The sequence below is a fragment of the Myotis nattereri genome (genome assembly GCF_964212035.1).
Source record: "Myotis nattereri genome assembly, chromosome: 3".
NCBI lineage: Eukaryota > Metazoa > Chordata > Mammalia > Chiroptera > Vespertilionidae > Myotis > Myotis nattereri.
In genome coordinates this window covers 200,994,670-201,010,500 of record NC_138077.1, presented here as the reverse complement: position 1 = coordinate 201,010,500, position 15,831 = coordinate 200,994,670, and the positions used below count along the sequence as shown (strand labels likewise).

Sequence of the window (15,831 nt, the reverse complement as noted above, 5' to 3'; positions counted from 1 at the left end):
AAAGAGCACATGTGCACCCGCTGCTCGCTCTGCCTGAAATACTCCTCCCAACAGCTATCAGATCCACGCCCCGGGGGCTTTTGACTGTTTCTGCAGCACCTGCTGCTCGGTCCATAGTAGATATTCAATACATAGTTGTTGAATGAATAAGAGCTGCCACTTCTGGAATGCCAAGCTCTGGGCCAAGACTTTTGCATCCATTGTTTCATTTAATCTTCCCCACAAGCTTGTGAGGATAGGCATCATCACTTTCATTTTACAGGTGAGGGAAGTGCTGCTCAGAGAGATGAAGCGAGTCCCCAAAGTTACACGGCGGACAAATGGCAGAGCTGGGACCCCACTCATGTCCACCTGATGCCACAGCTTGTGTTGTGAGCTGCTTTACAATTCTGCCTCCCTTTCCGAAACCATTCACAGCCTCCGTTTCCGGAGGAGTCAAATGAGATGCGCTTCTCTGCTTTCCTCACAGGGTTATTATAAAAAAGAATATGTAAGCATGCTTGGCACCTGTGTCATAGAAAGGAAGGTGGGAAAATGGTGCTATGACTGTATCATCCTGGTTTGAGTGGTTAGGTGTGATGACTCAAGTCAGAGGGACTGCAGCTTTCACATGTGATCATGCATTTTCTGTAAAAACAGGACTCTACGAGAATAGCTCCCATGCCCTCCTCACCTTGGTCATGGGCAGTGACTAAGGAGGAGCATCGTGCCTTCATTCTCTCTCAGGAAAGCTTGTCCACACCAAGGGTATGGTCCTGCTCTGGGCACACCTGGGTAACGTGTGGCTAAGTCAATTATTCATTCATTTAACAAACTTGAGCTTGAGAGTCAGGCAACCTGGGTTCAAATCCTACCTCTGCTGTGTGACCATGGGTAAGACGATCAACATCTCTGAGTCTGTTTCTTCATCTGTAAAGTGGCTTTCACAGTGGTGGGCAGCCTTGGTGAAAGTTTGAGCTCCGAGTTTACCCTTGGTCACCCAGTGCCACTTTATCAACATGCTGGAGTAGAGGCGAGGGATTAAAAACAGGGCCCTGTTAACAGTAATTACTTGCTGTCGCCTACTGCATGTCTGGCCCTGAAAGTTCATTATCCTGGAAGCCTTAAAAGATCCCAAACTGGAAACAGACTCTGAGAGATTCTGTAATTTGCCCAAGCTAGTGGGTGGCCAAGCTGGAATTTCTATCCTCGTCTGAAAAAGCAGGTACTCTTGCCATTTTCCAAACTTCATCTCTGCAGGCTATGGATCCAATCCCCAAGAAGCTTTTCACCTAGGCAGATGGGTAAGCCTCACCCAGGAAACCACAGATGAAGAGCAGAACTGATGGAGATGCTCTGTGCGAAAGCAAAGGCAGGAAGGCGGGGAGATAGGTTGGAGTGGGTTTGAGGACAGTGAGTAGATAAAGCTTGTTTGCCTGGGTAGGCCTGGAAAGGGTCCCCATTGTGGCCAGCTCTGGACTCTGTAATAAAGAAAATGGGTTTTCTCTTTCAGGCCCTGAGGATATTTTGAAGATTTGCAAGTAGGATAAGGTAACAGAGAACAGTGGTTGAGGACAATGCATTTGGTATAAATTACTTGTTCCTCCTTGGAGTGGGTGTTGATTGAAGGAGTGATCACAGGGCAGGGAGGGAGAGGTCTACCCATCCCAGGGCAAACAAGATGCCGTGCACTTCCTGGAATTTTTAAAAATGTGCTGGAAGACCACCTAATAGTCCCACTATTTATGAATGGTTAAGTTGGTATAGCCACTTGATAGATTCTGCAAACATCAGAAATATCTAGGAAGGGGGTATGATAACACTTAAAAATGCTCATCCTATCTAATAATAGACAAACATGGTAATTGACTATACCTTCGCTATGCCTCCCATTGGCTAATCGGCAAGATATGCAAGTTGACCGCCAGCAAAGATGGTGGTTAATTTGCATACAGAGGTGCGGAGCGGCAGAGCGAAGGCTGAAGGCGGCTCCGGCCGGCGCAGCAAAGGCTTGAAGGCAGCTCCAGCCGGAGCAAAGGTCTGGGTCCCGGGTGCCGGAGGAAAACCGGTGCTGGCAGCCAGGGGAAGGGAAGGCCTATTGCACGAATCTTTTTGTGCAACAGGCCTCTAGTATTAAATAAAGAACAGAATACAAACTTGAGTCTCTAGTATGATCACTATTCTGTTGAATAATAATAACATAATAGTAATATCAGCCATAGAGAAAACAGGAAAAGAAAGAAAAAATAGAAAATACTAACAGGACAGTGGGTGTGTTAAGGTGATGCAATGCATGGGTGTTTTTCCCCCCTCCAGTGACTTTTCTACATCTTCCATTTTCTTTAATGATATACATTCCTCTTTTTCTCTTAAAAAAAAGCACACTACCCTAGCTGGTTTGGCCCAGTGGGTAGAGCATTGACCTGCAGACTAAAGGTCCCAGGTTCGATTCCGGTCAAGGGCACATTCTCAGGTTTTGGGCTCGATCCCCAGTGGGGGATTAATAAAAAATATATTTGAAAAATAAAAAAAACCAACTTTGCTGGTTTTTTTTTTTCTAGTAGTGATTTTGTCATATCTACATTGCAGGGGAGTAATTGTTCCTGGAAAGGGGACCTGACCCTGAACGGGCCTAGGGTCAGTTGGTCGTGTGTGGGTTCTTGCCTTGGTGCAGGAAAGATTTCATAACATGAGTCCAGGTGACTTTGAGGGATTGTTTATTAGAGCTGGGGACAGTGAAACAAGGAAGGGCTTGGCATAGAAAAAGCAACAGGAGAGACCTAGTTGGGGCTGCTTTGGTTCTCCAGAAATGTTACAGGAAAGAAATGAGAGGACAGTGCTTTAGCTCACTGGGAAGTCAGAGAAGACAGCATTTACTAGGTGGCTGTAAACTGCTTGGCCATGTGACTCTCTGTCTCAGGGCCCTGGGCACAGGTTTGGGGAATTAGCCCGGAGAGGAGCTATCACTGCCCATTGCTCCCCTGGTTTCAAGTCTGGTGTGGTCCCGGTCCCGTAGAGTTTAGGAGAGGCATGCCTATCGGGAAGAAGGGAGGGAAAGGAAAGGGGAAGGCAAAGCTCCCGGGAGGAGAACACACACTGGGACCTTCTTTTTGAGGGTTTTTAAAGGCTAGGAGTTTAGGGAAGGTCTTGGGGAAGGATCTCAACAGAATTACTATTATTTTTTTTTTACTTTAAAAATTGTATTAAATTAATTGGGTGGCTTTGGTTAATAAGATTATGTTTCGCCCTGGCTGGTTTGGCTCAGTGGATAGAGCATTGGCCTGTGGACTACAGGGTCCTGGATTCAATTCCAGCCAAGGGCACATGCCTGGGTGGTGGGCTCGGTCCCCAATGGGGGGCGTGCAGGAGGCAGCTGATCAATGATTCTCTCTCATCATTGATGTTTCTGTCTCCCTCCCTCTCCCTCACTCTGATATCAATAAAAATATATTTTAAAAAGATTGTTTCAAGTGTACAATTCTATAATACATCATCTGTAAATTGCGTTGTGTATTCACAATATTCATCAGGTTTATACTGATGCGCCAAAAGATTTATTTCCTTAACTTCATCTGTCCTTGGGTGTGGTTGGCACAAATGGCAATATCTGGATTTCTGCTGTCTACCTCCCTAAGTAGAGTGATTTATGCTATTTATCCTTTGGTTGGGGAAGAGAAGTGTAAACCATTTACTCTTTTTAAAGATTTTTTTTTTTATTGAGTTCAGAGAAGAAGGGAGAGGGAAAGAGAGGGAAACAGAAGTATCAAGGATGAGAGAGAGAATCATTGGTTGCTACCTCCTGCACGCCCCAGGGATCGAGCCCACAACAGGGGCATGTGCCCTGACCAGGAATCGAACCAAGACCTCCATAGGTCAACGCTCATGGGTCAACACTCAACCACTGAGCCACCCCAGCAGGGCACCATTTACTCTTCAGTGTCCCTGGTTTAGGGAAGATAGGACTTACTAGATGGCTGTAAACTGCTTGGCCATTTAACCGTCTGTCTCAGTTGCCCTATTCCATTGCCAAGGAATTTTCCTGGCTTTTTTACTATCCTGCCTCATAATGAATAAATGAATAGTAGATGCAAGGCACCCAGCACCGTGCCTGGCACAAAATCGCGCACGAGGAGCCTTAGGTGAGAAGAGTTGCGAGCCCGACGTCTCCACCTTCGGGAGCCTGGCCAGGCCCGCCCCCGAGCCATCTCCCGCCTCGTCAGTCCTGGTTCCTGGCCGGGGCAGACACTTCTCCTACGCCGACGCCGGCTCTGTCCAGCAGGGGCGGTGCTCCCGCTGCCCGCCGCCCAGCCCGCCCTGCGGACGTGGAACCCGGCTGCACCGCCCCACGCTCCACACCAACAGCCTCGCGCGACGTCGCGCGCACCCACGGTCCCGCCCCCGTGACGTAACGCCAGGGGGCAGGACCGGAGTGGCCCCGCCCCCCGCGCTTCCTCCGATTGGCCGCCGCGCTGTCATCACCTCGCGGGAAGCTGGCAGGGTATGTGCGTGTGCGCGTGTCTGTGTGTGGGGTTTGCTTTGTCATTTATACCCCCATCGCGCAGTGACGCGGCCGGCCTGGCCCAGCGGTCCAGGAACCGCAGGAAAGGTCCTCGGCGCTGCCCCTGGAGGCTCCTGGCCGGGAGAGATGCTGCGAGCCCCTTACATAATGACGCGACTGACGGAGCACATGTCAGCGCAGAACCAGCACATGCCCCAAACCCAGGCCTCACTGCTGCCTGTGATAGCCTACCATGAATATAGCACGGTATGCTCTAGTATGGATTATACAGAGAAACGCACTCCAGTAATAATGAAGGGTACCAGGCATAATATAGGATGTTATATTTATAGGGCCTATTTATAAGCCTCTATTTAAATATTTTCTGATAGGCCCAGGCACTGGCCCAGACACCATAATGATTGGCGCATTTTTCTGTCCTTCAAAGAGGCGGGTTCTCGAGTTCGTTTAGCCTCAGTAGGCCCTGGGATTGGCCAGCAGCGACGTAGAGGCGCCTTCGATTGGCCCCAAGGGCCGTCCGTCGGAGCCGAGGAGGCGGGGCAGGTGGCTGGCTGGTGTTGGGGCGGGCGGGCCCCGGAATTGTCATTTCTTTGTTTCCGAAGGCGGAGGAGGCTCTAAACCCCCCTCCCTATCCTACCCCCTCCCCCGGGTGCTGGCTCCGTGTCTGCGTGACCGGCCCCAGGGGTAGAGTCCAGGCCCGACGAGGGGCGGGCCGGCGGCGGCGGAGGTGAGAGACGGCGGCGGTGGCGGCAGCACCCGGCCCCCCAGCGGGAGGATGAAGCGGCGGAACGCCGACTGCAGTAAGCTCCGCCGCCCCCTAAAGCGGAACCGGATCACCGAGGGCATCTACGGCAGGTGAGCGGCCGCGTCCCCGCCCCCGACGGCCTGGACCCCGAGGCCCCCGGCCGCTCCAGAGGGTCCCAGCCCCGTTATGTAACCCCGACTAGGCCGCACGCCCGCGCAGGGGGCTCTCCAGTGGAGCGCTGCACTGGGGGCCCAGCCCGCCCGCCGGGGTCCGCCCCGGGGGCGCGGGGCGGGGCCGAGGGCCGCCGGCTGGGCTGGGAGGGAGCGGCGGGCGCGGGCTGGGGGAGCCGCCGCGCCGCCGTTGGAAGCGCCGGGCCCCGGGGGGGAGGGGCGGCGAGCCCCCTCCCGGCCCGCGCCCCCCAGCCTGCGTCGCACACCCCGGGGGCCGACCGGCCTCCGCTGGCCCAGCCCCCCTCCGGCTTGGGAGTCGCGGGCCTGAGCCCGGAGGCTCGAGGACCCTACGCACGGGGGGCAAGGCTGACAAAGTTGGGAGCAGGCAGTGTCCCCGCGGCCCCGGGCAGTCCGGGCAGGTGACCACATCGCCCCATCTTTCGCTTTCTACTTCTCTGATGGGAACTCCACCTTGGCACGGAGGCCTGAAGCCGATACCCCCAAATCATGCCCTATGGCCCCACTCCAGACTCAGAAAAGGAGCTGATGATCGTTTTGTCAACAAACATTATTTTGACAATTACAAGTGGATGGTGATTTTCGAACCTTTTCAAATGGATTTTCTCCAAATTAGCAAATTTCCCCCCCCCTCCAAGATAAAGACAGTGTGCTTTTAAAGAGAAATTGAATTCAGTCCTGGGGCTAGGGGGTGAGGGGGAGACCAGGTTCATGGGCGACTTAGTGACAATCACTGCTGTTTTCTGTGTCTCAGGATGTTAATTCTACATGGTACTTGCCTTGATAAAGAAATGATTTCAGTGGAGAAGTAATTAGTTTACAAAGGAGAGTTCTCAGCATGTGGAGATAGGTTAGACTGAGTCCTCATGGTGTTTTACAGGTTAGCATATTTCTCTGAGCGGTGGGACTTCTAGAAATATGTGCGGTAGCTGATGACACCCAGCTGCCTGAGCATAACTGTACACCTTGCACATGCTGCTGTTTACACAAATGGAATGATTTCTTTTCGCAAGCAACTGACTGCTGTCAACATTGGGGGTTTTCTTATTTTCATGTTTCAAAGCATTAAGGAGTCAAAGTAAACAGTCCTTGAATATCTTCCTATGTAAGAGCCATAGATCATAGGAATAATTCATTCATTTAACAAATTTCTACACCATATGCTAGGCCTCTTCTAGCCAGGAAGAAGACAGCATTGAGTAAAACAGACCAAAATCCATGCCGAATTAATCAAACCTGACCGTTTTAATTAGGATTGTAAAAGGAAAAAACTTTTTTTTTTCCCCTATAGATTTAATGGATGGGGGAAAGTGCTCTTCAAGTTACACACACTATTGATTCTTGAGTAACAAAATGGCTTTTTTCCCTGATTATTGAAAAAGATTTGAACAGCTAAATATTAATACTGACTCAAGAATAGAAAAAGTATATAAAGCAGAGTTGGTAGACAAAGGACAACTGTAGCATTGTAATGGCTATTTACAGTAACGATGTACCTCCATTTATAGAGAGAAGATTGGGAATCCCGTATTGTTTACATGTCTGCTGTTGTATTTCAACTTCTCTTTGTATTTGAACAGATATACCCCGTTTAGTACCTGTCCCATTATGACCACTCAGTCAATGTGAATCAATGTGAAGAGGTGAATTCATTGTCTAATGAAAATTATTTTACTGATGATCTTCTGTAATTTCAATTCTTACATTAAAGATTAATAGTAAATACCTAATGCAAGTGATTTAGAATTTCATATGTAAAATTTTAAGAAACCAACTCTTCAGCTTTCAAATCTGTTTGATTTCCTCTGTGTGGCATTAAGTCAATTGTCAATAAAAGACCTAAATATATTTTTACATCATATATCAAATGAGTGTTTCATTATCTGTTTCTTGGGGTATTGGACTGAAGACTAGATCATAGGTGGTTCCCCCCCCCCAATTCTGTTTTTAAGAAAAGATTTAGAAAATTTATAATCATTTCTGAAGCAAACAGATTGAGTGAGCTAGTTATAAATTGTGATGCTTGAGGATTTGTGAATATCAAATTTCTGTTGATCATCAAATTTAAGTCTATCCTAAATTGTTTTTCACACCATTTATTGCCCATTTTGTTTCTCAACATCTAGCCAATTTTGGTCTTATTAAACAGAGAGCTTTCTTTTTATTTTTTTCTTTGAGGCTCTGTTGACAGTTTTGACAACTATTGTCCACTGTTTCATAGCATAACCTTTCATGGATTTATATTTTTTTATGTTCTGTCTGCACAACTTTTTGAGCTTTGGTGTAGCAAAGAGGCAGCTGTGCTAAGGAGAGTATTGGACTGCTGGCATTAGGAGACCTCGGTCCATTCTCAGAATCCCACTTTGAACAGGCAGGGCATCCATAGCTTTGATCTCCAGTTCTCATCTATCACATGAGTTTTGAGGACTAAAGGAGATATGTACAGTTTGTGAAACTATAAGTTCTAGCATGCCACAGAAATATTACTTGCCATGTTATCACATGTTGGGCTTATTCTTGAAAGAGGCAGGAAAGACTATAAAATTTGGTACAACTATAAACAACAGTCGAGTAGTCAAAACAAGGGTCAGTTGCTGCTTGGTCTTGAAAAAAATCCTGTTGCTGATCCGTTTTTAATCATGGGCTCCAATCCAACAACTGTGACAGGTGATTATCAAATGATAGCATTGTTGTCAGTATAATGGCTGTGATCGAATTTTGTTTCAGGGGCAAGATAGAAGGGAAATGGATTTTAGACATGATATTAATGTTAGCTATATTTAGATATGCTCATTATTTGAGAATTGAAATGTTTAGAAATATGTTATTCTAGTCAAGTTACTCAAGAATGAGAGAAAGGAAACAGGAATGGTGATCATTTTCTTTTATATAATTAAGAGCTAAAATTCAGTGTCATTATAAAAAAAAAAAAATCCGAGCCAACACAGAGCCTGACACAGAGTAAGAATTCAGTGCTCAATAAATATGGAGTGAGTGAATTGATAAATGAATATAAGCTAATCCAACCCACTGATTTAAGAACCTGCATTGTTCAAGGAATTATGGAAGGTCACAGGATAAGACAGACAGTTCTTTGTCTTGAAGGAGTTTACCGTCCAGTAGGTCATAGTAATTCCTCTTAAATTTTGCAGTGGTTTTGAGGTTCTAAAGAACTTTGAGTTCTGTTCAAATAAAAATATTTGTGTTGACTTAAATTTTAGTTTGCTGTTTTAGTGGTTCACCTGATACATTAACAGCTTTATTTTGCCCTGTGCTCTTTTATGAGGAAATAGATACTTAAGTGAGGGAATATTTTCTAACTCAAAGAGATAGATGTGAAAGTACGATGGAAGTTATGAACACAAGTTATTAATAAAGGAAAGTAGATGAATAATTCTACTGCACGATGACATTGCAGAGGTCCTCAGTTTTATGGCAGTGGTTCTCTCCCTGAGCTTGCCTTCACACATGCACCAGACAGACACTCCCAACAGTCCTAGCTAATTATGTGAAGTGCTTCTCCAGGCGAAGTGGGGTTGGCGTGCTATGCAGATTTTAAAAGCCTTAAGGGGGTTCTGTGTGAGCCACCCACCTTTCACCTTGCCATACTCCTCACTCCTGTCTACATGAAATTACTGACTTTATAATAGGAAGATGTGGAGATAAGGTGTGGTAAATAGAAGACAGAGGCAGAAACATTTGTTTAAAGTCTCTACAGTTAAAATGGTTCCTTACCTAAGTAAGTATAATAAGAATTTTAAGTAAGTCATGTGTAAGCTTCAGGAAACTATTTACGGCTTTGTTACTGATGATTGAAGAAAGCACCTCTTCATTTGTGAATTTATGAATATTTCCTGCCATCATACTGGGTTGGTTCTGCGTGTAGCATGTTTCCTGAAGCTTCGGCAGTGCAATACCGTACCTAACTCTCACATTTTTATAGCTTAGTGTCGTAAAACTAGGACTGAGGACTTCACTGGCATATATACCTTTTCCCATCTTTGTTTCAGAGAAGAGTTTTCTGGCCTTTAACTTTTTAATTGGTCAATTTGCATCCTTCTCAGCTTCCTAATGTCCTTTTTCAGACCCTTGGCTGAATGATCTGGTCTCTAGAGATTTCACTTTACTGCTTTTCCTGCCTCCTTAATGACGTTGCCTTGCCTCAGCCTAGTTTCAGACTCCTCTGGGCTATGTTTATTAAAGCCACTGGAGGCTGGTGTGACCCTTGGCTGGCTTGGTTTTACATGTGTTCTGCAACTGAAACCCCAGATACCAATGTTGCAATCTCATAGGCTAAAAGCATTTTGGTAACTTGGCAGGCTTAACGTCAACAGTGCTGGACCTGACATAAAAGTGACAAATTTGGTATTGTTTTAGAGGGGTGTTGGTACAATGGGATAGCTACAATCGAGAAATTGAAATATTTTTACTAACCTTTCCAGCCAGGTGTTTAGCTAAACCTTTTTATTTGTAGTTTCTATAACACACATTTTAAAAAATCTGCCACACTGGAATTTTGTCCTTAATTTTTGCTGGTAGTGTACTATGTTATAAAAAGAAAAAGTACTTTCCTCCAGCTTTCATTTATGATACTTCTTTTCTGAGCACTCTTGGCAGTTTAGTTTCATTAGATGTTTTGAAAATTCCCTTTACATTGCTGCTACCATTTGAAGCTGGAAAAGAGGGAACATGATCGATTTCAGATTTGCTTAAAAGCTTCCTGTTTTATCAGTGATATTCTTTTTTTCTTCATATTGAGTCCTTATGGCCTTTCTAGAACTCCATTGATGTTTCTATCTCTCTCTCCCCCTCCCTTCCTCTCTGAAATCAATATAAATATATTTTAAAACAAACAAACAAACAAATAAAAAAAAGTGTCAGCCAGTCCCTTTTTACCCACCAGATTTATCCTCTATTAAAAAAAAAATCAATATAGCCCTGGCTGGCATGGCTCATTTGGTTGGAGCATCCTTTGGTACACCAAAAGATGGCAGGTTCGATCAGGGTACATTTCCAGGGCACATTTCCAATCCCCAGTCAGGGCACATGCAGGAGGCAGCCCATCAATGTTTCTCTTTCCTCTCTCTCTCTCTCTCCCCTCTCCCTCCCTTCCTTTCTAAAAATAAATAAAATAAGAATCAATATAGATATGACAACAATGCAAAATGTGATCCTGTACTAGGATCTGTCTATATTTGTCTACCTTCCTATCTACCTATCTATCACTATAAAAGACATAAGTGAGATAATTACTAAAATTTGAATAAAGTCTATAGATCACACAGTAATACTATAGTAATGTTAATTTCCTTATATTGATAATTATGCTGTGGTTATATGAGACTATCCCTGTTTTCAAGAAATCTAGGAGTAAAAGGGCATTATGTCTGTAATTATTTTTAAATGGTTTAGGAAAAAATAATATGTGTACATATATAGGGAGAGAATAATAACAGAAACTTGATAAAATGTTTTTGTCTTTTGTGAAATCTGGGTGAAAGATATATGGGAATTCTTTGTACTATTTATGCAACTTTTCTCTAAGTCTAAAATTATTTCAAAATGAAGTTAAAAAAATAAAAGTAACACACGTTTGTTACAAAAAAATTAAAGCAGCCCTGGCCAGGTAGCTCAGTTGGTTAGAGCGTCCTCTCATATGCCAAGGTTGTGGGTTTGATTTCCAATCAGGAAGCAACCAATGAATGCATACATAAGTGGACTAGCAAATCTCTTTCTCTCTCTATCTCTCCCTCTCTCTCCCTCTCTCCCACTCCCTCTCTTCCTCTTCCTTCCTCTTCCTCTGTCTCTAAAAGCAATAACAACAAAATTTTTTAGAAATTAGACAGTATGACAGTGTATATGTCTAATGCAGGGGTTCTCAACCTGTGGGTCCAGATGTTTTTATCTCTCTCTCCCCTTCCCTTCTTCTCTGAAATCAATATAAATTGACCCCCTTGGCGGTCGAACGACCCTTTCACAGGGGTCGCCTGAGACCATCCTGCGTATCAGATATTTACATTACGATTCATAACAGTAGCAACATGACAGTTATGAAGTAGCAACGAAAATAATTTTATGGTTGGGCCACAGCATGAGGAACTGTATTTAAAGGGCCAGAAGGTTGAGAACCCCTGAGCTAATGTAAAGGACCTCAGTACTCCTGCTCTGGGATGTCCACTGTTATCTAATTTATAAGATAGTTCCTTTTTTTCTATAAAGCAAACGTATTTTTCTCTTAACAGAAATAGGGTTCTATTTCACAGAAAATTTCTTGGCATTTCTCCTCATTTAGTCTCTTGCCCATTTCTTTACCTACAAATTTATTTATTTTTAGCAGCAATATAGCATTTTATGTAGAATTCACTCTGTTCTCTGTGGTCTTCAAACTCCCATTTCTGTGCTCTTTCAGTAGTGCCCTCCAGCCTGTGAGTTCCCTGTTTCTCAGGCTTCTTTCCTATAAATGGTAGTAACTACCCTTCCTATTTCACAGTTGTCAGGATAAAATGAGATAATATGAAAGCATTTGGAAAAGTTACAAGTGTAATATAAGTGAAGGTGTGGTTGGGTATTGAAGATGTGACTCATAACACTTTATTTATGAAATTTCTGATACTTATACAAAATTAACATAGTTTTTTAGAGCCTGTGGGTTGTTTTATTTCTCTTGATGTATTTCTTAACCTCTCTCCATCCCATCCCAAACCCCATGGAGTTCACACTGTTGAAAGTATTTTTGAAGCAGAAATTGTCCAGTTGCATTAGGTTATAATACCTGTCCTTGATATCTCTGTAGTCTACATAATCTTTTATAAAAGTACTATACCACACAATTGTTAAAACCTTTTATAGTGACCCATTCTAGGTTTATTTTTCCTTTTAAATTGGACATACTTCACACTGATAGATTTGTTGTCATATATATTGTATGTATATGTATGAGTTTGTGTGTATGTATGTGTAAATGTGTAATTGACTCTAGAAAGGTTCTCTTTGCAGTCTGCCGGAGGCTTAAAATAGAAAAGAGAAATATGGAATAGCTTGGGTCTTCTCAGGCTGCTTCTCTTTTCTGGATTTTACACAAGGATGTGGTTGCAGAATGCAGCACTAGTTTTAGTCCAATTCATCTGGAGACTCGGCCACAACTTTCTGCAGTCCACCATTTTACTGTATTAGAAATTAAGACAACAATGTAAAACAATTATTAGTTTATATAAAAATAACAACAAATCCATGAGAAGAGTAATGTTTTATATTTTTGCAGATTTCTTTAATGTCAGGATTAATAGAAGACACTTTGAGAACCCCTACTTAGTCAGAACCAGTGGCAGGTAGGCCAACTGGAGTGTTAGTTCGGCATCCAGAACAAGGCTGATTAGATTCATTTCTTCCTAAAGAAGAATAATCAGAATAGATTGGTAGCAGGTGCTTGGTAATCCTTCAGGCAGAATCTGTATTTGTTATCTTTGTTCATGTTGCTTTATTAGGCACCCTTCCCAGTCACCTATGCATCATCTCTCCCTCTACCTTCATTGTAAGTGTACTTTGATAAAAGCCCTCCTGGCAGTTCTAAACACTCTATGCGTTGCAGATCAGTTGTTCAACAAGTGTTTGTTAAGCTGCTGCAGTGTGCATGGTACCTGTGCTGGGCACTGAGGATAAAGCAGGGAACAAAATGGGCAGCTCCTCTGCTCTTGTGGACTTTACATTTAAACTGTTAATTACACAGAATATTATTTAATTATAACTCTGATTAACTATTCTTATGGCACAGCATGTGATGTGAGCATATAATCGGGTAACTATTTTTGCTTCGGGGTCAGGGAGGGCTTTGTTGAAGCGATGCTTCTGTGTGTGCTGAAGGATGAGGAGTAATGAAAGTGTACCTCGTAATTTAAATTGTACTTAGGTAGGGATTTTCTTTGTGACTTAGAAAGAAATGTAGAAAAATGGAAGATTTAACCCTGAACAATCTGAATGTTCCCAGTTAAGGAAAGTACAACTACCAGTTTGGAGATAAGTCTGATTATCTGAGCAGATCACTGTCTTCTTTTTCAGACATTGTGAATTTCAGTGGAAGTTCCATGACGAGAAGTTTATACTGTAGACCAGTACTTCTCAAAAATTTTATTTATTTATTTATTTTAAATTTTTATTAATTGCTTAGAGAGAGAGCGAGAGACAGAGACAGAGAAAGAGAGATTTGTTGTTTCACTTATTTATGCATTCACTAGGTGCTTCTTGTATGTGCCCTGACTGGCGATTGAACCAGCAACCTTGGCGTATCAGGACGACATTCTAATAAACTGAGCTACCTGGCCAGGGCCTCAAATTTTAATGTATGCACAAATGGCTTAGAGAATCTGGTTCAAATACAGGCGTAGATTAAATAGACCCGGGGTAGGCCCTGAAATACTGCTTTTCTTAAAAGCTCATGTGTGATGCTGGTGCTGCTGTTCATGGACCACACTTGGAGTAGCAGGACGATGTTTACACATTATAAGACTTAAACAGGAATACCAGTTGAATAAGAGGCTGGATGAATATTCAAGAGGTGATGCCCAATAGGGAGAGATATTTGATAACAGAAGACAAAACCGTTTGGTGTAAGAAGTTATCTTGCTACCACAGAAAGCTAAAAGCACTTCACAGTTGCTATTACAGAGGACGGGAAAGCTAGGGATTGAGATAAATGTCCACTAGCACAGCCAGTGAAATATTCCACAGAGTCATTTCTGTCGTGAGGACCGAGTGAACTAAATGGTCATTAGTCTGCCGAGGGAAAAGGTCAGGCACTGAGGATTGATGGCCACCCCGTGGTGATTATGTGGACTCTAAAAATGATCTGTGACAAGCAACTAAAGATATTAGAATGGAAGGTACACTTGACTTGGAAAAAGAACATTAATACTACTTTTTGTTATTCATAGATGATTAATCCATAGATTGAGGGTACTGCTAAATAGATTTAGGTTAAAAAAAAAGTTTCAAATGGCCAAGATAGAAATAAAATGGGGAAAAGGGGAATCTTATAGTTAGCATCCAGTTTGAAAGAATCACCACCATTAAGCCTATTAATTGCACATGTCTCTCTTTTATTTCTCTGGCACCCAAAATAGAAGTTTATAAGACTGTCAAAAGACATCACTGGTCTGCCCTTCTTTCATATGTTATTATGGGAAATATTTTTTGTTATAGTTATGCTTTTAAATTTTTTTCAAGATGTTTTATGGTTCTTAGTAAATTTATTTGGATCAGAGAATTAAAGTAACATCAAGTTAGCATGTTATATTATGAACTGTATGTATAAAGTATTTTCTATTTAATCATTTTTTTTTGTGGTTTATTTTTCTAAGAATATGTCCATTTCATCTAGGTTGTCCAGTTTGTTGGAGTAGTTGTTCATAGTATTTTTTTACTTCACCTCTTTCATTTCTGATTTTGTTTATTTGGGTTCTCTCTCTTTGTTTCTTGGTGAGCCTGGCTAGAGGTTCATCAATCTTGTTTATCCTTTCAAAGAACCAGCTCTTGGTTTTATTGATCTTTTGTATTGTGTTGTTTTTTTTTAAATATATTTTATTGATTTTTCACAGAGAGGAAGGGAGAGAGATAGAGAGTTAGAAACATAGATGAGAGAGAAACATCAATCAGCTGCCTCCTGCACATCTCCCACTGGGGATGTGCCCGCAGCCCAGGTACATGCCCTTGACCGGAATCGAACCTGGGATCTTTCAGTCCGCAGGCCGACGCTCTATCCACTGAGCCAAACCGGTTTCGGCTGTATTGTGTTTTTTTTGTCTCTATGTTATTTATTTCCGCTCTGATCTTTATTATTTTCTTCTTTCTGCTTACTCCAGGCTTTTCTTGTTGCTCTGTTTGTAATTTTTTAAGTTGGAGGGTTAGATAATTTATTACCATTTTTTCTTGTTTTTTGAGGTAGGTCTGTAGAGCTATGAACTTCCCTCTCAGGACTGCTTTCACTGTGTCCCACAGATTTTGGTTCTTTGTGGTTTAAAAGAAATATTTAAGTTATAATGACTTAAAATCCTGTCTAATTTTCTCACCCTTTAGAATGTCATGTTTTTGGATTTGGCAAAATTATATGACTTTCAGTACATTTAAAGAAAGGAATTAGGGGTTCTACAGTAATGAGCAGTCGTTTTAGGTTACTTGTCTTTTAACTTTTGTATATTAACCTATAGAAGGACAATAGACATAATTTACTAATAAAGAGGACTAAGAGAATACCGAATCAGGCAACTATCATAAACTTTTTAAAACCCCCTAAGACTGAATTCGTAGAATTAAAGATTCGTTCTAGAGTAAAATCAACTTTGTCAATTAGATTGCTTCTTGATTTTTAGACGCAGGCCCACCTAAAAGGGGAGACTGAGAAAAGCTGA

General features: G+C 42.7%; 1 protein-coding gene across 1 annotated transcript in view; it reads left to right on the top strand.

Moving 5' to 3' along the window:
- The first annotated feature begins 5,020 nt into the window (after window positions 1–5,020).
- Window positions 5,021–15,831, top strand: part of MACO1 (macoilin 1) — a 59,515-nt gene continuing 48,704 nt past the window's right edge. The window contains exon 1 of the mRNA XM_081085940.1: window positions 5,021–5,353. Within this exon, the coding sequence (XP_080942066.1) occupies window positions 5,274–5,353 (80 nt within the window). The 5' untranslated portion in view covers window positions 5,021–5,273. The remainder of the gene's footprint in view (window positions 5,354–15,831) is intronic.